This window comes from Pinus tabuliformis, chromosome 3_1 (assembly GCF_031772625.1).
Source record: "Pinus tabuliformis cultivar Carrire ecotype Pingquan chromosome 3_1, CPIR1, whole genome shotgun sequence".
NCBI lineage: Eukaryota > Viridiplantae > Streptophyta > Pinopsida > Pinales > Pinaceae > Pinus > Pinus tabuliformis.
The window spans coordinates 703,305,782-703,327,064 of record NC_142301.1 but is presented as its reverse complement, the minus strand read 5'-3'; the positions used below and the strand labels follow the sequence as shown (position 1 = coordinate 703,327,064).

The 21,283-nt window shown below is 38.5% G+C and overlaps 1 protein-coding gene across 6 annotated transcripts in view; it reads right to left on the bottom strand.

Moving 5' to 3' along the window:
* LOC149189101 (uncharacterized) overlaps positions 1 to 15,651 on the bottom strand; it is a 123,889-nt gene extending 108,238 nt beyond the window's left edge. For 3 of the 6 annotated variants that reach the window (XR_016256325.1, XR_016256327.1, XM_089413150.1), the window contains exons 1-2: positions 15,357 to 15,651; positions 14,887 to 14,978 (exon numbers count right to left, since the gene is read on the bottom strand). Coding sequence is in view for 3 of the 6 variants with exons in the window: in XM_089413150.1 (XP_089269276.1) it covers positions 14,887 to 14,937 (51 nt within the window). In the remaining 3 variants the exon portion in view is untranslated. Of the gene's footprint in view, positions 1 to 14,886 lie in introns of all 6 variants that reach the window. The other 3 variants (XR_016256326.1, XM_089413152.1, XM_089413151.1) reach the window with 2 other exon arrangements.
* Positions 15,652 to 21,283: the final 5,632 nt, after the last annotated feature.

The following is a 21,283-nucleotide window of genomic DNA, read 5'->3' as shown; positions in this document are numbered from 1 at the left end:
TGCACTAATATTGTGTATGCAGTTTCTAAGAACGAGGTAAGCAATTGACTAACGATGTCTGCATCAATCCGGAGCTTATATCAGTAATGTATTTAAAGTAAAATCTGAAGCATACAATCTTCAGATAAAGGAAGTGGGTTGATCATTAGTCAAGCCACAATGTGGTTGTTAGAAACTTATGAACAAACTAACTCCACTACCATCCTAATCGATCTTCTAAAGCCAGGCGACCACAAGAAGGATTCTGCTCTTAGCAAATAGAGCCATCACCACAGAATGGGGGTAGTCTCCATGAGATCTTATAATATGAATTGCAAGTATAATGACTAGAACCTTCTCATATCAAAACAATCTCCTCTTATCAACATGGTCTGTCAGTACCATGGAATTGACCCATTAGCTCGGTCTCCACAGACATAGAATTGGTAACGTACCTAAATCCCTCAAGGAATGGTGGTACCAGATGAGCACCCCAGGTATAGAAGAGTACCTACCTGAAGGAGGGAATTAAGCCATTTAATACACTCAGAATAAGAGAAAAAACAAAAACAATATATATATATATACACCAAAAAATTAGAACGAAAGATGAAAATTTTCCAAGGAGGCATGTTACACCTCAAGGGGGTATGTTACAAGTGGTATCATAGCTCCCAAGTTCAAAACTTGGACCTAATGGGCTCTATTGCGAAAGAAATGACAACTAAAGGTGTAACCCTAGAATTAAGAGAATGACCATCTTTGACCAACTCTCAGAGATGGAGAAACATGGAATACAATTAGGTGAATAATCATCGTGGTCTGAGTCACCAACGATAAATTACAAATTACAAACTGAATAAAGATATGTAAAGGAGGTTCAGGGATGTATCCAAGTTGCAGTCACTACGTATGACATCCTTAGCCCTACATTGACATGTATAATGAATTTCATGTTTGTTCTATTGGAGTTGAATTGGTGCTAATGAGGTATGAGGTATGATATGTGATGGGATTGCTCCTACAGTTGAGACATGGCCATCAGTATTATGCTTTTGTAATGCCTAGATGATGTCATGTAAAATTATGTGTGTGACAAAATCCATGTGAGGAACTAGTCACAAAACTAACATTCAGCCCTGCATGTGAAACACTGCCAAGATTTGTTGGTTTGGATTCTTTATGCATTTCTGTTAAAGAGAGAAATATTTCTCAACGGCAGTGATATAAGCTGAGAAATAACTTCTGTAGAAAAGGTGTGGAACCGAAAGGAAAAGATAGTACTACGGGTAGAACTCTAAGAACACCCAAACACATCTGTCCATATGACTGGGTGTTTTTATGTAGTTTATGTATTCAATAGAATAGGACTGCAATCAGAAGGTGATAACTCAGGAAGGCAGGAAATGAGAGGGAGACATATGTCAACCCTTTGGTGCAGAGGAATTGTAAATCCTTTAAAGACTGGGTGGCATAAGTCTTCAATGCACGCTGGAATGCAATACAGACTTGACATGTCCTCTTGGTGGCTAAACCAACCAGTGTATAAGAAGCCACAACCTTGTATTTCAAAGGATCCATACCATTGGCTTTGGATAGTGCAGCTTGATCATTACAATTTTCCCTGTTTGGTAGCATGAAATGCCAATACCAAGATACATCCTATTCCAGTTTTGACAAGCTATGGAGAAATAGGTCCAATGCGTTATCAAAATATTGCATATGCAAATAGCAGTTGTAGGTTGAGTCAGAAATAAGGTTAAAGTCCCTTATCTCCATGAATCTTGAGAACCTAGTACGTGTTTAAAATAGATTCATTAAGGAAACACAAAAATTTCCAATGTCATTACACTCTGCAATGACTTCACCTTAAAGAGTTGTTTGAGTTAAGTTAATCTAAACTGATTGTTCATATTGTTTCATGGACACAAAATCATGTGGCATCTTCTGTAAATACTCAATATTCATAGCTTCTTGAAAGACAACATGTACATTATGGTGGCATTAATTGTTATTTGAGCAAGCTTTCTTTCTGAGCTTGTGCTAACTACTATGCTTCTTCACGTTGACTTCCAGATCCACAATTTGCACAAGGTAAAACAATAAAATATACCACTCCTCAATCTCCTCAACTAATTTTCCCAGAAATTCGATGCACTTTCTCCTCCAACTAATAATAATAAAATATGCCTGGCAATTTAAAAATCCAAAATTTGAGGAAGGATCAAATCAATGAAAATTGGGAGTCCTCGTCTTGGACTAGTGACCCTCTGACATCCTTAAATATCTCCAACAAAAAAGGCTCATGAAATATGTGTTGGCTGCCATGCTTCTTCATGTTGAACAAAGCCTCTAATTGTGGGATGCCTCCTTTGAAAACTAAAAGTTCTCCAAGTTATAGTGTTCCTTCATCTGCACCCAGAAATAGGTCATTAATAGATGAAGCTGTAATACATATGAGGCAACAATAGTGGTTGTAGAGTTCATCCATAAAGGTAATAAACCTTCTTGCCAGAAGACCACAAAGTTGAGTTAATGTGAAGAGTGCTGCCCCATTGCAGCTCTCTGGAAACTCAAATAACCGTCCAAACATAAAGGTAAAATCATTGGAGTAATTAGATGACCACACTGGCTTCTGAGGTTCAGCCATCTTCTCTCAAATCTGGAACGTGACTTCGACATCAAAGACCAAAAGGGTCTAGTACACCTCAACAACAGAAGTAGGGTCTACCTTAGAGACCTACAAATGATCTCCAAATATGTCCCTATGGACGTTACATGGATTATGGTTTGGGTGGATAGAAACTGGTGAGGTGACGCTGGAGAATGTCAAGTAACCCTCAAAAGGTTAGACATTAAAGGAGGAAGCAGTCCTAGACTCCAAGATCAAAGAACTCTTGTGAAACAGAGACAGTTTGGACCATGAAGATCTCACGGTAATACTCCACGTTGCACCAGTTTTTGGAGTGTGAGAGTGTAGGTACGAGCACCCAGAACGGTTAGAGGCTTTGACTCAGATTTGCAGGAAACAACAGGTTGGAAGTATAGCCACTGGATCTCTCACAGTGAGTGCAAGTTCTCCACTAGGTAAAATGCCAAGTGGAATTAGGAAGAATCACCAATGCTGCTCAGGTACTTCTTCCTTCACTTTAAGATGGCAAAGTACCAACCCTAGCATAGTTTCCCCAACTTTCTTAAGCCCGCAAATATATGATGGTAAGTGCAAGGCTGTGAAGTTAATATCAATCTGTACCAATATTGTTTTCTCGTTGATTAGGACAGATTAATATGACAGATCAATTAACCTGATTTTAAAATGCTTAAAATGGTCAACGCTTTAGAAGCTTCCCTTTCCTCAAGGGTGATGTAGGTGCTGTCGTGCTTTAATATTACCATAGGATATTGGCATAATAGTTCCTGAGCCAGGTATGACTGTCATGAACCACTCATAACATTAATCAAAAGTTGCTACAAGCTACTGCCTTTTCAACAGGCAGGCTAGATATCTAACAGTCAAATTAATACATAAAGTTCAATCAAAGGGACTGACATCAGATGGTGTAATTGAGTGTATCCATCCATCAGTAGAACATATGCAAAGGTGTACTTTAATGGCTTCATAGCTCGCAGGGCAAACTGGACAGATACTAGACATATTTGTCTATACCTACAGACAACTGGAGTCAAATGACCAAACATAGAAAATGTGTGACGCTTGCCCAATTGGAGATACATTGCAAGTTTCCATCTAACAGTATACGGTGATGTCAAGAAGCTCTAAGCATTCCCTTCCAATTCAAATATGCCTGTTATGGTCCAGTCCTTTACAGTCTACGCAGGTCACAATAACCATGCATGATCATCTCACCTTGTGTCTTGAAGACCAATTTAAACATTGCCTTCTTGACAAGCCCAATAATGAGTGCATTTTAACTAAGTGTAATGCCATATCATATGGTTATGGAACCTGCTTGAGGCGAATTTTTATATTACCAGAATCATCTCGACAAGATGAATCTAATGGTGAGATTTGTTTTTATCATATTTTGTTTATGGTCATAGAACACAGAGGACGGTGTTCCCCTAAGGGGGAGGGGTTGTAAAGACCCCAATTATCTTGCCAAATAGGTAGACATTGTGCTAATGATCCCGATTTTTGGTACATGCATGTATAATGTGAATGAGGTCTTGGTCACCTTGTATTTGTATGGATATTATAAATACCTTTATTTTTCGGATATATACATGGAAGGTTACATTTGTATGGCTATTGTGAACACCTTATTAGTTATCTTGGTATACATGACCCTGAAAAATATTCTTAACAACTAAACTAACCCAATTCAAGACACCAATTAGGGAAAAGGAACAACAGTAGAGTATGACACTATTTATGAATAAACAACTCTTCGTATAAGGTGCACATTAAGGTTATAAGCCTGACACTATTTAAGAATAAACAATTCTTTGTATGAGGTGCACATTAAGGTCATAAGCCTAATATTATTATTAGGACTGGATATAGCACATATGATTGAATACCAACAGGATATAATGCATATAATTCAATAAGCGAGACCGAATAAACTTTGATACGCTCGAAGGCAGAGGTCCACTATGCAATTAAGGATTCTCCAACCATAATTCGACAAGCGATACCGGATAAACTTTGATACGCTCGAAGGCATGAGGTCCACATGCAATTAAGGATTCCCCTAAGGGGGAGGGGTTGTAAAGACCCCAATTATCTTGCCAAATAGGTAGACATTGTGCTAATGATCCCGATTTTTGGTACATGCATGTATAATGTGAATGAGGTCTTGGTCACCTTGTATTTGTATGGATATTATAAATACCTTTATTTTTCGGATATATACATGGAAGGTTACATTTGTATGGCTATTGTGAACACCTTATTAGTTATCTTGGTATACATGACCCTGAAAAATATTCTTAACAACTAAACTAACCCAATTCAAGACACCAATTAGGGAAAAGGAACAACAGTAGAGTATGACACTATTTATGAATAAACAACTCTTCGTATAAGGTGCACATTAAGGTTATAAGCCTGACACTATTTAAGAATAAACAATTCTTTGTATGAGGTGCACATTAAGGTCATAAGCCTAATATTATTATTAGGACTGGATATAGCACATATGATTGAATACCAACAGGATATAATGCATATAATTCAATAAGCGAGACCGAATAAACTTTGATACGCTCGAAGGCAGAGGTCCACTATGCAATTAAGGATTCTCCAACCATAATTCGACAAGCGATACCGGATAAACTTTGATACGCTCGAAGGCATGAGGTCCACATGCAATTAAGGATTCTCCAACCACTGGTAGATATTATAGGATTTTTAGCAACTAGTGGAGGAGATTTCCCTTCACATATTGTCGAGCCGAGAACGAGCTTGGAGAAAAGGGAAAATGGAAACCAAGGAAAGGGAGGGAGGCCAAATGGCATAAAATTTACTGGCCTCCAAACCCATCAACAATGACAAGGTTAAGCAGGGGCAGGGGGAAACCTCTGGCTAGTCCAGCAAGGTTGGGCCCTAACCAACAGGAGTAGGAGTTGAATAGTAGAAAAGGAGGGAATCAGGAGGAGGAGACACGAATAACCAAAAGCAAAGGTGGGCAGTGAGTGAGGTAGAAGGCAATAGAGAAGGGGAAGGGGTTCGCAGCAAAAGGTAAATTGTGCCACAACAGAAGGCATGCGATGGAATGTGCAATTTGCAACAAAAGGTTAAACGCACAGGCTACTTAATTGTGCAACCATCTCACCATTCCGTCGAATAGTTGCGGCCATGGTTTATACTCTAGATGTCACTCCATCCTTATTGCAACCATTGTATGCTCTCGATTCCTAGATAGTGGTCGCCTGGCTTTATCGTGTTATTCCTCTAACCTCTTATTGAAATGTTGTGATACTGAAAAGGGTGTGACTCGTTTCTCTTAGCTTGTTGTTTTGCACGATTCTTGTGGAATGTTCAATTCCTATTGCTAACAAGATAAGAATTTCATTGAATTGATAGTTGGTTGAGCTAAAACAACTGAACTTCTTAATACCTAGATTTATTAAAACCATCAAGAATGCCTATGCCCTAATTTATATGATGCTCCGTGTACTTCTAAACTTGTGTAATATCTGGACTTATTACAAACATATAGAATCCCTGAGACTTTAACAGTATTCTAGAAACAATTGTGAAAGTTGCAAGAGACTTCAAACGAGGGATGAGACTTAAACCTCATGGAATATTTGGTCTCTAATCACAATAGGTGTAGATGCATAATTGTAAGAGCATTACTTAAAGGGAATTAGAAAGTAATTGTTGGTCATTGTTGCAGAAGTGGGTGGTGGCTTTTGCCTTTGAAATCCCTTAATGACTAGTGGGTGGAGATTGTGGACCTTTGGCTACTCTAGACTAGTCTCCTCACTAGGTACTCAAACTACAGTAGACTCTGGATTCCCTACATTGGGTGGAGCTACTGAAGAACCAAGCTACTGAGGCTGCAAACATGGGGTGGAGGTAAGCCTCTAGAATCCCAAAACTGGGTGAGGGTGCAAGTTCTCACCTTTGGATCCCCTCACTAGCTGTTGGGTGGAGGTGGATTACTTTTGGAGTCCCTAAACTGAGCGAGGCCGGAGATTCTCACCTCTGGAACCCCTCATTGGTTGGTTGGTGGAGGTGTTTGCCTATGGAGTCCCTCGACCAGCCTACAATAGAGTACCTTTTTCCAGAAGGGGGAGGTCGAATTAGACCTCTGAAACCCCTTGAGGTTTGGACATGGGGACAAGTTTCATATGCTAGGGGGTGGCAACTGCATTATTAACAGTTTGTCAATGGTTGGGAGGAAAATCATGAACCTGATCCCAATGCCCAGTCCAAGTCACACCTTGCTGAGTGTTTTTATTAATTAGGTTGCCCCAAGTGCTCCTATGTTGTTCCTACTATACCTAATTGTTCTAGGACACAAGATTACATTGTTGTATAAGCACTCATGTTAATCAGAAATGTCTGATCAAACCAGATGTGGTATGTTATAAATGTTGGATGGCGTACATACATTAACAAACAACAGACAGGCCTCCTTAAGACTAGATCTCCAGGTGTCTACCACTTTGAAAGACCTCACAATGTCAGGGTCAAGCTTCCCTAGTTGCTTTAGACATAACTTATTGCTTCCAAGCCATCTAAATTGACATTGCTTGCTTTATGCACAAATTGATATATACTAATTAGTAATTACTAATAATTGTGGTCTGTTATAGTCAATTCCTGGTATTTCCATGTATTAGCTATGTTTTCATATGATATGTTCGCGACTTAGCATAAATTTAAAATTTGTTTCTGGAGGTTCCTTGCATTACCAAGCCTCCCTTGTGCATCTACATTTGTGGGTCTACATATGAATAAAGAAGCTAGTTCCAAGTAGGGGGTGGATGGTAACTATACCTAACCTTCTTACAAGGATAACAAATACATTGCACAATTCCCGTCATTATCAAATTGGATGGCCTTGTCCTAGGTATGAGGGCCCAAAATTCTAATAGATGTTGTCCCTCTATAATCCTTGGGGCCAGTTGTTTGTCACGGAATACTATTGCAAACTAATAGTATATTACACCATATGTTGACATCGCATGACTTGGGCATTATAGTTACTTTAACCTTGGACAGGACACAATGTTTAAGGTTGGTTGGGTATGATGTCATATGGGGGTTGAATTGTTGTTACATAGATTGTGTAAGACCTTTAAGAACCAACCCTTCTATCTTAGATCTGGACCAGCTTTCCACCACTCTTAGCATGTACACAATAACATTCAATGTAGAACTATTTGATGGAATTCCAACTTCACTTTCAGACTGAATACACTTGCCAATACCTAATGGATATTGTTGTTATTGCCACCTATTGATGTTGAGCAATAAATAAATATTAACTTAAATAAAGAGGGAGTTTTGAATGAATAGTTCCTGATGCACAACACTTGCTACCATTTTTGCAAGTGGGATTGGGACAGAATACCAAGTATGCTTAACTATGGGAAAAAAAACTGCATGGTTAAGCGTCATTTGAGCTAAGAAACCTTGAAAGGGTGGCGTGACCTTGCTGTGAAATCCTGGTTACTAGGTATAAGTCTCATAGGTGAGAATTGATACCATGTGATTTTATTTCACGATATACAATGCCACTTCTTCACCTATCACCTCATGCAATGAGCACATAAGTAGTTGGTCTCCTGTGAAATCCTAGTTACTGGGTATAGGTCTCATAGGTGACAATTTATACCATGTGATTTTATTTCACTATATACAATGCCACTTCTTCACCTTTCACCTCATGCCATGAGCACATAAGTAGGTATAAGTCTCATAGGTGAGAACTGATACCATGTGATTTTATTTCATAGTATACAATGCCATTTCTTCACCTCTCACCTCATGCCATGAGCACATAAGTAGTTGGTCATTATGACCTGTTATCACAATAAAATTTTCGCATTTTAAAATCTTTTTTGGAAAATGCTGACAGTTATAGTGTGAGTTTTTCAAATTGTAATAAACAGGGAAAATTTCTTGATAGCAGGTTTGTCAACATTTTTTGGAAATCTGAGTAAATAAGCAGAGAAGTTTGCAGTCATTTTCCAAGCATCAGAAGGACTCAAAGCCTACATCAGACCCTCTCCATTGGAAAGTGCCCTGAACAAGTTTTCCAATGATATGTGGAAGTCCAAAAATGGATTTCTAGATCAAAAATATGGCTTGTTAAAGTTTAAGGGTTTGAAGTCTTTGAAAGGACGCAAGGAGCATATTAGCGATCGGCGATCGGTAGTCCGAGGCACATTGGTGATCGGTGATCGGAGGTCCGAGAGATATCGCAATTGCATGTCGGCAGGTCTTGCACATCAGTAATCGCAACAGCGGAGGACTATGCCAATCGGCGAGGTCCAGGGCATATCGTATATTGGCAATCGGCGACTCAAAGAATGTGACCACATTTAAAAAGTGCGATATGCAAAGTTGCGATATAAAAAAGCGTCGAGTGTTAAACTGCCGAGAAAAGCATCAATAGTGTTAAACCACTATATTACAGGGCATAAAAGCTCTGATAGTATAACACGGAAGTGTTAAGAGATGAATGGGTCGGCAGCTGCAAGGAGCAAAGAATAAAGGGCTGAGGAATATTGGTGAAACAATAAAGCAGAGACTTCCCCGATAAGGCAATATAGAGAATTGAAGGCGTATGAGTCGGCAACTATTGAATCGTAGGAAAAGAGGAATGGCAGTTTGGAATGGACAGTCAACAAGCTTGTGCGAAAACAACTACAGCCACTCCAGATTTAAAAGGCAAAGGATCAGCATTAATAAACAAATTTCTAGATTTGAAGGCTAAAGATTTTCTACCAGAGTTGAAAAAGAACAACGAAGAAGCAGTTTTGATGGATTTTGCAGAGCGACCTATTATGTTAGCAGAAAAGCTAAAACTACAGTTTTGGGACCTGTTCTACTTTCAAGGGAGGCAGTTGAGAGATATTTCTTTCGCCTGAATGTGAGCATATTTTCCTATAGTTATTTTAGAACATACAGGATATTTTTAAGTTTATCTTTTTCATACATGAATTTGATAGATATTTAAAATATCTTTGTTTCTGTAATTATGTGAGGACTATTATTTTGTAAAATTGTTATGTAAAGCACTATATAAACAGTTTATGAATATGTAAACAAGGTTGGCTTTTATTTGAGAAACACCTGTAGTCCAAATATATTTGAGCAATCTTGAATGTATTCACAGTATTTAATGAGAAGTTAGTAGGAAATTCATGTGTTGCTTCTCCCTATCAGTGTTTTCTCTGTGATATAATTTTCTTCTTCCATGTCTGAGAATGTTAGTTTATGAGATTGGATTTCATTGATGCTCCTCTCTTAAATTATCAATCATTAATATTTGTTATTCTGGTCATCTATAAACTCTGTTTTCTTTCAGTCCTCCTTTCTTCCAAATCTCCCAAACAGTCAAAGGACTTGTAACTTTCATGGTTTGTACAACCTGCTCATTGGAGCTATGATCTCATTTGTTTAATAGCTGGACTCCATGCCCAATGGTTTTGAAGATCATCCAACCAATTTATCCATAGATCTAAATCTGGCCACCTGAACTCAATTGCACAAAACCTTCTACTACAGTGACCATAGGGTAGTTGAATTTGACCATAGGGTAGTCGAATTTTATGGAGAGATCCCTCTCCGGGTTGAAGGGCCAGCTTCAACCTAAAGGAGGTTTGAGGTTACCTTAGTAACCTAAAGGAGGTTTGAGGTTACCTTAGTTATTTCCTTCCACAGCCAAGGGAATTTCTAAGTGATATCATGACCAATGCTCATGAGAGATGAGTCACATTCAATACCTTTATATTCTAGACAATTCCCTTGTTGCAATGAGCAAGAAATTGATCATTATGGCTAATTTTCGTGGGGAATGGATCAAGAAACACTTTCCCTGATACAATGTGTACATGAGGAATTGGTCGTTACGAGTTATGATTAATGCTCATGGGTCCTTGTAATGCTAATCTGAACACATTAAGCTTAATAGTGGTATTATGTGCATTGTATGTCTAGAATGGACATATGAGAGGCTTAGTTGGGTAGAAATAAAATAATGTAACATGTATTGCACCACCGATCCTAGCCTCCAGTTAAGTTCTACTTATCTATGCCCTCAGTTACATTTAAATGTTTATATTTGCCTATCCGTGGGATGCATTATGTTTACACAATCATAATGAGTGAATCTGAAGTACATATGGACTGCCTGCAACTCTTGTTTGGTTATAGGAATTTCAGACCTTGTTACAGTCCTAGTCCAATTATGAAGGTTGTAACTACATCTTGAAATGAAACTGATATATGTGTGAGTTGTCTGCAACCCCTTGGGTGCATGAGATTCTAGATTTTGGATACAGTTAAAGGTAAAATTAGCCTAGCAAATTAATTATGACGGGAGGAATTTGCACGGGATGCATTGGAGCCCAAAGGAGACAATTGGATACTACATTCAACAGTGTAAAGACCACAAAAATCTTGTGAAGTCCAAAATCTGGTGCACTAATATTGTGTATGTAGTTTCTAAGAACGAGGTAAGGCAGTTGACTAATGATGTCTACATCAATCCAGAGCTTATATCAGTAATTTATTTAAAGTAAAATCTGAAGCATACTCTCTTTAGATAAAGGAAGTGGGTTGATCATTAGTCAAGACACAATGTGGATGTTAGAAACTTACAAACAAACTAACTCCACTACCGCCCTAACTGAGTTTCTAAAGCCAAGCTGCCACAAAAAGGATTATGCTCTTAGCAAATAGAGCCGTCACCACAAAATGGGGGCAGTCTCAATGAGATCTTATAAAACGAAATGTAGGTATAATGACTAGAACCTTCTCATATCAAAACAATCTCCCCTTATCAACATGGTCTATCAGTACCATGAAATTGACCCATTAGCTTGGTCTCCACAGACCTAAAATGGGTAATGTACCTAGTCCCTCAAGGAATGGTGATACCAGATGAGCACCCGAAGTATAGAAAGGCACCTACCTGAAGGAGGGAATTAAGCCATTTAATACACTCAGAAAATAAAAATAAAAATAAAATATATATATACATACCAAAAAAATTAGAACAAAAAAACGAAAATTTTTCAAGGAGGCATGTTACACCTCAAGGATGTATGTTACAAGTGGTATCAAAGCTCCCAGGTTTGTTACATGGTACATATCAAGGGGGTATGTTACAAGTGGTACCAGAGCTCCCTAGTTCAACACTTGGATCTAATGGGCTCTATTGCGAAAGGAATGACAACTAAAAGTGTAACCCTAGAATCAAGAGAATGGCCATCTTTGACCAACTCTCAGAGATGGAGAAACATGGAATACAATTAGGTGAATAATCATTGTGGTCTGAGTCACCAATGATAAATTACAAATTACAAACTGAATAAAGAGATGTAAAGGAGGTTTAGGGATTTATCCAAGTTGCAGTCACTACGTATGGCATCCTTAGCCCTACATTGACATGAATTGATGCTAATGAGGTATGAGGGATGATATGTGATGGGGTTGCTCCTACAGTTAAGACACAGCTGTCAGTATTATGCTTTTGTAATGCCTAGATGATGTCATGTAAAATGATGTGTGTGTGACAAAATCCATGTGAGGAACTAGCCACAAAACTAATATTCAGCCCTGAATGTGAAACACTGCCAAGATTTGCTGGTTTGGCTTCTTTATGCATTTCTGTTAAAGAGAGAAATAATTCTCAAGGGCAGTGATATAAGCTGAGAAATAACTTTTGTAGGAAAGGTGTGGAACCGAAAAGATAGTACTACGAGTAGAACTCTAAGAACACCCAAACACATATGTTCATATGACTGAGTGTGTTTATGTATCATCAATAAAATAGGACTGCAATCAGAAAGTGATAACTCAAGAAGGCCGGACCTGGCACTTCTACGCTGACCTTAGATGTCTAATCCAAATACTAAGTTGACCTTACAAAAACTCATATTTAAATAAGAATGGATGGTGGCCTGACTTGTGTTAAAGGTGCTGAAATCGACTTGTAGTTGGGCTTGCACTAGATAGGGGTGTTGGAAAGCATGGAGTTAATCTATATTGAGGACTAAAGCTGACCCTTGTTGAGATAGTTCACTTAAATTGCAAGGGACATATTGTCCTTGCTGAGTTTTCTTGTTGCATGTGGGGTGACATTATGATTTCAAAGGCATAAGCAACCACTTGGAGCCCTCGCATCCATTGTTAAAGGGAAAATTTGCAGTTCTATTGGCATGATTGCAAAGGATGTGGATTTTGGGAACTCAGCACTGACTTGGATTCCATATTGTCACCATTGAAAAAAGCCACCATTCATTGAAGGAGCTTTGGAGGTTGGATGCTATGAGTGGAAAACCCTTTTTGTATGGATGATGTGTTTCAACTTTGAAGGCCTTTTCCCCTAGATTATTGTACATGTGGCTTAAAACCTACATCGTAAATTTTTAAAAGACACCTATCAGTCCTTATTGGAAACCCTACAAGAGGAGGGCCTTCTTGGTCTTGTTGAAGATAAGAAGGGTATTGATGAAGAAGAAAGTACCACGGACCTGCAACAAAAGCAACCTCCTCATTTGCCTCAAAAATCTTGTTATAATAAAAACGGAGCATTAATGGGAAGTCCTGGCCTTTCCCTTGAAGATAATGATCTAGAAGTCAAGTTGGATCATAATCTTGATCAAGTGTTTGTTAAGAAGGAAAATGGAAATACTGTTGAAGGTAAAATTTCAGAGCAAAGGGATAGATTTGACAGTTTTCATACCAATCCTTTAAGGAGTGAAGATGTATTTCCAAATAGGATTTGTGACCAAAATTTGAAGAGGACAGTATCATTGATGAAGCACTATTTAGGAAGGGGACTAAAATATGGATAAATAAGTTGAAGAATGAAAAACCTTTATGCAGTTGAATCCAAAATCATATGTTGTGAGCTTTGAGGGGAGCCCTACCTGTGACAATGATGATCACAAAGGTGAAAGAGACAGAATTGTTATTGTTCATGATGACAAGAATACCATTGCTTTGGTGAATGAAGGGCATCATTTTGATGACAGTTTTGTTGCTCGTTTTGTTTAATGAAATAATGCAAATATAAACTATTGGGCACGAAACCAATAACTGAAAATGCAAACAAATGCTGTCGTCCTCATTGGATTTTATTTACAACATGGAGATAACATTGCTTACATGGAGATAACATTGCTTCCCCGGTTGAGGGACACACATGTATTGCAAACATAGAGAAGGTACCAAAAAAATACAACAACCCTGATTTCCACCTTGATCTGGATTTATGCTCTAGAAGATCTTATATAATGTACTTTGATGGGCCACCAAAATTTGATGATGAAGAACCGCACTATGATGAAAGTTGCGAACAGGTATTCAAGGACGAATGGGAAGGACATGTTCCAGATCTAAAAAGGGATGAAGAGTTTCAAGGCTTTATAGATAACATGCCAAATTCTGTTGATGCTAAAAACAAGCTAGAATGTGAAAAGCTTCTTAGCCTTGATGACTCTACAGTAGGTTTAATCACTGTGAACAGATATGTAATGAATTTTCAAAGAATTGGCATGGCAAATACGATACAAACCTAGAATGCAATATATGTAATGAATTTTCAAAGAATTGGCATGGAAAATACGATACAAACCTAGAATGCAATATATGTAATGAATTTTTAAAGAATTGGCATGGAAAATCCGATACAAACCTAGAATGCAATATATGTAATGAATTTTTAAAGAATCGGCGTGGAAAATACGATACAAACCTAGTGGGCAAGATGATGGGCAACAATTCCCACATATATGATGGGAATAAAGCAGTGTTATCAGAACCGGACCGGACTACAGTGTCTGGATCTTTTACCGCAGCAGAGATATTGAGATTGGATCTCTTACCGCCAACTCAGTTTGCTGGACAAATTCAATAGGGCACTTCTCACAGGCAAACCACTAACCCAGGCCCGGAAAACAAACCGTTGGGTCATCTGAACACTATCCTGTGGCTGGGAAACAAACAACCAGGTCATCTGGTCATCTGTTCTATGTACAAGTTGGGTCTCTATTTCTAGATGGAATGTAGTTATGGAAGTGCACTGAAAAGATTTTGAAATTAGAGTAAAGAGAATATTTCAGAATTTAGTTCTTAAATATCTAAATTGAAGTCGAATTTCCTATAAAACTCTAAACACAAAGAAGTTTGTTTTTCATTCAATCTAACTTCCTTATAGTAGAAGACCAAAAAGGAAATCAGTATGTATATACCTTGCTGCCGAACGTATGGAAAGTCCTAGCTGCTGCAGCCCTGAAATTCATTGGATGATAGCTCCCGGGGCGGTAGAGTTGTCAGTTCCTTCCTGTTTATAAAAATTTAAGCCATCAAAAAATATTACAAAAAGGGGATGAATTAAAAAATAATGGAAGACATGACTCCTTTCGGTGTTTCACACTCTCTCTGTGAAGAGGCATCATTTAACCATCAACAGTCACTCGATATTCACCACTGCCACAGTCTGCTCTCTCTCTCAGACTCACAGACATGAACATCACAATCACATTCACAAACACATCACATTGACACACTGCGCTACACAAACACATCACATTAACAAACACAAATACATCACAGAGCGCGCTCCACAAACACATCACAATGACAGAGTAGAGAAAGAGAGAGCTTCTCTGGTAGCTTTCTCTGCTAGAATCTAATAGTTGAACTTCTGAATACTCTTAACTGTGTTAAGCTCTGCCACCCCAAATCGTCTTAGCATACTCTTAATTGTGTTAAGCTCTGCCATCCCCAAATCATCCTCATACTGCAATTCGAAACAAGTGGAAAACTTCAACATAACATACATGATGGGTACCATTTATAACAATAATGTGGTTATAAATACATCTGGAGCTGCAAGTTGTGATGGGGAAGCCGTGATTCTGAGTATCTGATTTGCCTAGTTAAACATCTGTTCTGACCGAGGTTCTATTCCCGCGCGTGTCTCTGCAACATCCCTTGCATTTTATAACTGGAAAACAAAAGCGCCACTTGTCATAAATGTGCCAGATTACACTGTTAGAAAATTCAAATTTAATTCCATACGTTTCAGTAATCATTTATAAATCTGTTAAGTAAGGATTAATATTATGATCTCATCTTTAAAGTAAAGATTAATCTAATTTAAGAAATAATATTTTAATCTAATTTTCAAAGTAAAAATTAATCTTATTTTTAAGAAAATAGTAATATTTTAATCTGATCTTTTAAGTAAAGATGAGTATTTTAATCTAATCTTTTAAGTAAAGATGAATATTTTAATTTGATCTTTTAAGCAAAGATTAATATTTCAATCTAATTTTCTAAGTAATATTAATATTTTGAGTTTATGGTATCATTGTTTTGATAGAGAAATATAGACATTGGTAGGATTTATAATGGCTAAAAGTCACTTTTAAGGCAAGTGTGTGATAACAAGTGCATATAATGGATGTGAGGATTGTAGTTGTTTTAGTATGTAATGAATTGATAATAGCATTTTGTATAATGTATTAATGAATATAACGATATGTTATTGTGTGTGATGAATTCACAATGGGGTGATGGCTAGGGTTTGAAGCAAAGATTTTCTTCAAACAGTACATTTTTTCCCTTGAAGCAATTAGGCGATGTGGGTCTACCAGCGATTGATCTAATAGTGTTTATAAAGGACTTATCATGGATGAGGAAGAAGAGGTTGACTATGATACAGTATCATTGAAGGCAGCCATATTTTCGGCAATATTCTTGCACTCATAGATTCTAAGGCTGGTAGGGATCAAACTCATGGGGGATTGTATTGGCACTTTGTATCTTCTAAAGACGTTGCCACGGTGGAGGCATGGTCCATGGGTTTGTGGTCAGTCGAGTTAGTTTCCCCTTTATCATGGCCTTTGGAAGTCGTTTTTAGTCCTCCACCTTGTTAGGTAAGTGATGGAGGTTTTCCAAATAGTCTTTGGGGGTTTTCCCCTATTGTTTCACCGCTTTCTGTTGACTTGCAAACTTCTCTAGGGTCGAGTCAACTTGATTTACCCAAGGTAAATGTCCCTTTCCTGCATAACGGCCAAGGTTTAACTAGAGTTGGGTCTTCAGGTTTATTGGAGAACTTTTTCTACCCTCACATTTTGTGCCTTATCAAATTGGTTCTAGTCAGGTGGAGTCTGGTGGTTTTCAGTACGTTTTAAGTCCCTTTCCTAACCCTCTCCCAAAATGCTACCAGTATCAAAGCACAAGAAGTTGGAGGTTCAAGTGTTGGAGGCCAAGGACAGGAAGAACCAATTGTTGAGGATTCAAACACCCCACAGACTAGGGATCCAAATTGGGGGGCATGAAAAAAGAAGGATAGGGTTATAAAAAGGAAAGAACCCTATGCAAAGTTAAAGTTGGGTTTAGGGGTGGATGTGAGGATGCACCAGGTAGCGACAATGGCGTACAGGACTCTCGTTAGAAGGACACGAGGTAGGAAATTCAACATAAAGATATTGGAGGACTCGACGGCTATGGAAGTAAGTCCCCTAGTTTCAAATTCACTTAACATTTTCCTTCTTTCAAAGGGTTGGATCCAAATTGATTTTCACTCCCATGAGGAAGCTCTCACAATCTCACAGCGTGTCTGGAATATAAACTTCACACAAGTTATTTTTATGTTTTGGTCCCCTCTTTTCGATGTTAATTAGGAAAAGCAAGATGTGGTCCCTATATGGGTTCGTCTACTTTGTTTTCCCCCAAACTTGTGGAAGCCAGAGATTTTCCAGGATGTGGGCAACAATCTGGGCTCATATTTGGATGCAGATTTTTCTTATTTGCAAATTGTTATAGCGGCTACAACCACCCTCCAAAATTTTGCCTTAACTTCGTTTTGGAGCCTCCCTTCCAACTTTTCACAGCAGCTTTCCTTGCTTCGTCAATTCTTAAGCTTCAGTGTTTTGCTTGCACAAATGCAGCTTATCGATCACACCTCGATGCATTCCCCTCATAGGTTGATCACCCGGACTTGGTTCAGCTACAGGCTAAGCAACTCCCCAAGAAATTGTGCAATTCTCACAGTCAACACTCACAATGAAAATTGCGCAATTTTCCCCAGCAGGACTTCTTAGCCCAAAATTTGCGCAAATCTGGGCAGTGATAGTGTCAGTCTTTGAAACCTTCCTCCAGTGATCAAATGCTCTTACAAAGTGATTTTAAGGTGTCAAGGTTAAATTTTGTCATTTCAGTGAGTCTTCAAGCAAAATTTGGTCACTAGGTATTAGGTCTAGGGTTTCTTTTCACTCCTTTGAAAGTTGTCCAAATGTCAGTCCATGTCACCATTCAACTGAGTGTACCATCATTAAGAGGGTTGTCATCATCATGTCAGGTTCCAATGGGTCATTTTACACCTTGTTCATGCTTCAGTTATGCCTAGGTAAGGTTCATTTCCCTCTACTAGGGTTTTGAAGGTAATGTCTCTTGGATGGTCAAATCATCAACAAAACTTGTATCCTAATGTTCATGCACCTTCCCCTATCCTTAATGTACCTTATTAAACACTTCCCATCATTGATATCCCTCAAATTCCTCATTTTCCCACAAACCCTAGTTTCTTGCTACAATTTGACAATTTTCTGGGTTAGGCCTGTGTTTTGCCCTTTTGGACCCCTTCCCCTCACTCAATCCTTGAAATTCCACTTTCCCCTATTTTCTAACATCCCTCCCTACTTCCCAAAATTTTCTCAAGAATTTAGAAGCCCCTTATCCCCTTCATTTCACTTCATTTCGACAAATCCCCTGTTCCACACATCGGGATAGGTTTTACTCAAATGATGTTTTTGAGCAAGAAAACATGAATGTGGGAAAACTGAGAGAGGTTTTTGTCCACAATAATCCAAGGAATAAAAACCTCCTTCACTTTTTACACAAGTGTCATAGTTTTAGAGAAATGTCAAAAACGCATTTGCCTTAGGAGAATTGATGCACTCTAAAGTGACCTTCGGAAAATCAATATTTCTTCTAGCTTGGTTGGCCAAATGACTTTCTTGATGAGTCAGATGATAACTAGATACAAATATATTTCCAATGAGCTATCATGAGCTCAATTTGGAGTTGAGGAAGACCTTAAAAAGTTGACTGCAACAGCGTTCTACCTTTAGGCAGCCTCATTTTTCACATTTTGACCAGTCTTGGGAGACTTGACTTTTGATAGGGCAAATGAATGCCAAATTGAAAAATTCAAGTTGTGCTGGAAATTAGACTCAATAAGCTTTCCAACGAGCTATCCCACGCTCAATTTGGACACTGGGAAGGCCTCCAAAAGTGTCCTGCAAAAAGCGATATGCACATATTAGCTGGCGCGGCGCACTTGTTGAGCGCGGCGCACCTGGTGCAGGTTTTACACTACAATTTGAACGGGATCGGCGCACCTGCTTGCTTAGCCCAAATTTAACTCAAATCAGCTTGTCAAGCTCCAAATTTGTGCAATCTTCATTCTTCCAAGTAAGTAAACATTCCTAAGTGCCACTGCAAGAGATTTGATCCTCCTTCATGGTGTTCTAATAGGTGAAAGATAAAACCCTAATTTGCTGCACAGTTTCACTACAAAAACTGTCCAGGGTTTCAAAAGTTGTCATTGTTGCTGCTTTTCTCCCCTACATCATTTTCATTCCCCTCCACTACACTTCCCAAATTTCATTTACCCTTCCCTCTCCCATTGACACTCACCTTACCCCCCTATCACCAAACCCTAAACCCTATACATATTTCCTACTATTTCCCAAACCCTAATTCCCTTTTCCTAAACCCTGTCATTCCCTAAAAACCCTGCAACCATCATCAAAACCCCTTTTCACTCTTTTATTACCCTAATACACTCCATTTATCCTATTTTCCCATATCCCACTCCCCTAAAGTAACTAATTCCCTCATAAAACCCTAAATCCCTCACTAAACCTTAATCTCCCAAAACTATTCCCTTCTTTCCCTAATTTCATTTCCCAAGAGTAAAATCTCTTCATACTCATCACCATTCTTCTTTCCTCCCTCTTTCATCATCATTTTTTCCACCATACCTTCATCTCATCATTTTCCTAAGACAAGCATTATGGAAAGAGACAGTGAATATGACTATGATAAGCAGTAAAGCAAAGGCGAAGAGAAGATGCACGAGGATGATATAGATGACAAACAAGAAAGAAAACAAACAGTTGGAGGATAAGCAAAGCCTAATCGAGCTAGAAATGTTGAAACTGAAGAAGCAAAATGACGAAGAGGACCAAGTCAAGTTGACACCACTTGAACAAGAAATTGAAGTTGATCGTGAATCTTAGCTTAAGAGGGCAAACATGCACTTGGAGAAGATGCCGGAGAAAGCCAACAAAGAGAAAAAGATGTTGAGGCACATGGCCTATCACTATTTGGCAAGAAACAAAGTTTGCAAAGCGAGAATTAGGACTTTGAAGGCCAAGTTGAGGAAAGCTTTGAGGAAGAGGAAAGAGCAAGATAAGCTCAAGATTTTGGCTGAGGCTTCCTTAGCCCAACATAGCACTTGATGCATGACACTCAAATTTTTGGAGCAAAACACAGGTTTTTTTGCCTAGTGCCTGGCGCCACCTGGTGCGCGCTTTTGCTAGGGACCTCCTTTGGAGGAAAATTCAGCATTTTTGGATTCCTCATGCAAAAATATGAATGCTCACAAATGGCCAAGAAATTTTGTCAAGTTTTGAGCTTCCAAAAGGGTCAAAAATGCCCTTTTTGCCCCTTTTTGGCCACACATGAAGCAGTGTTGGGAGAACTCACTTTTGGAGGGGCAAATGGACACCAAATTCAGAAATTCCACTTGTTCTAGAAAGTAGATAGACAAACCTTTCCAAAAACCCCACTTGGAGCAAATTTTGTGCACGGGAAGGCCTCCAAAATCAGCTGCAAAAAGGTGTTATGCACAGGGAAAGTGGCGTGGTGCACAGGGTGGAAAATTGCTATTTTTGCCCAAAAACTTTGTTTTTCGCCTAGTTTTTTTCTTAGTTTGACTTTTTTCTCTCTCATGGTCAAACTCATGATGTAAATTGATGTAACTTGATGGACTTTGATGTAAAAATGATAAAAATTCACTCATGGAGGTAGATACATCATGAATAGGTGGCTTTCAACTGAATGAATTAGTTTCCTAGGTTTTAGAGGCAAGTTGTTCCACTGCCTATTTTTCAGTTCTTAGTTTAGATCTTGTTGAAACAGCTCCTAAACTCATGAGTTCGACCCCTAAAGCCTAGCATGAGTTTTTTGTGGCCTATATCTAGTAGTTTTTCAGTGATTTGTAAAGATTAGACTCTTGTGAATGCTTTGAGCATTATTGTACATTCATCTCTGCTGTTTGGCAAAGGAATAGACCAAGTTTTGCAGCATTTTGTGGGATTCTTGTGGCAACTTGATTTGGTATTGTTTTTCCTTTTGTAATGCAAGTTTACATGTGTTTATGTATGCCATCACCTCTTTCTGTTCAACTTAACTAAATGAATCAAGGATAAAGGTAGAATTCATTGATGTTGCAGTGCTCTACCTAAGGTTTGTTTAGTTATTTATGTTTTCAACTGTTTGAAGAGGATCCCTGAGACTTTCATGCCCTCTTCAACTCCTCAGCAGTCTTAAGACTCTCCATATCACTTA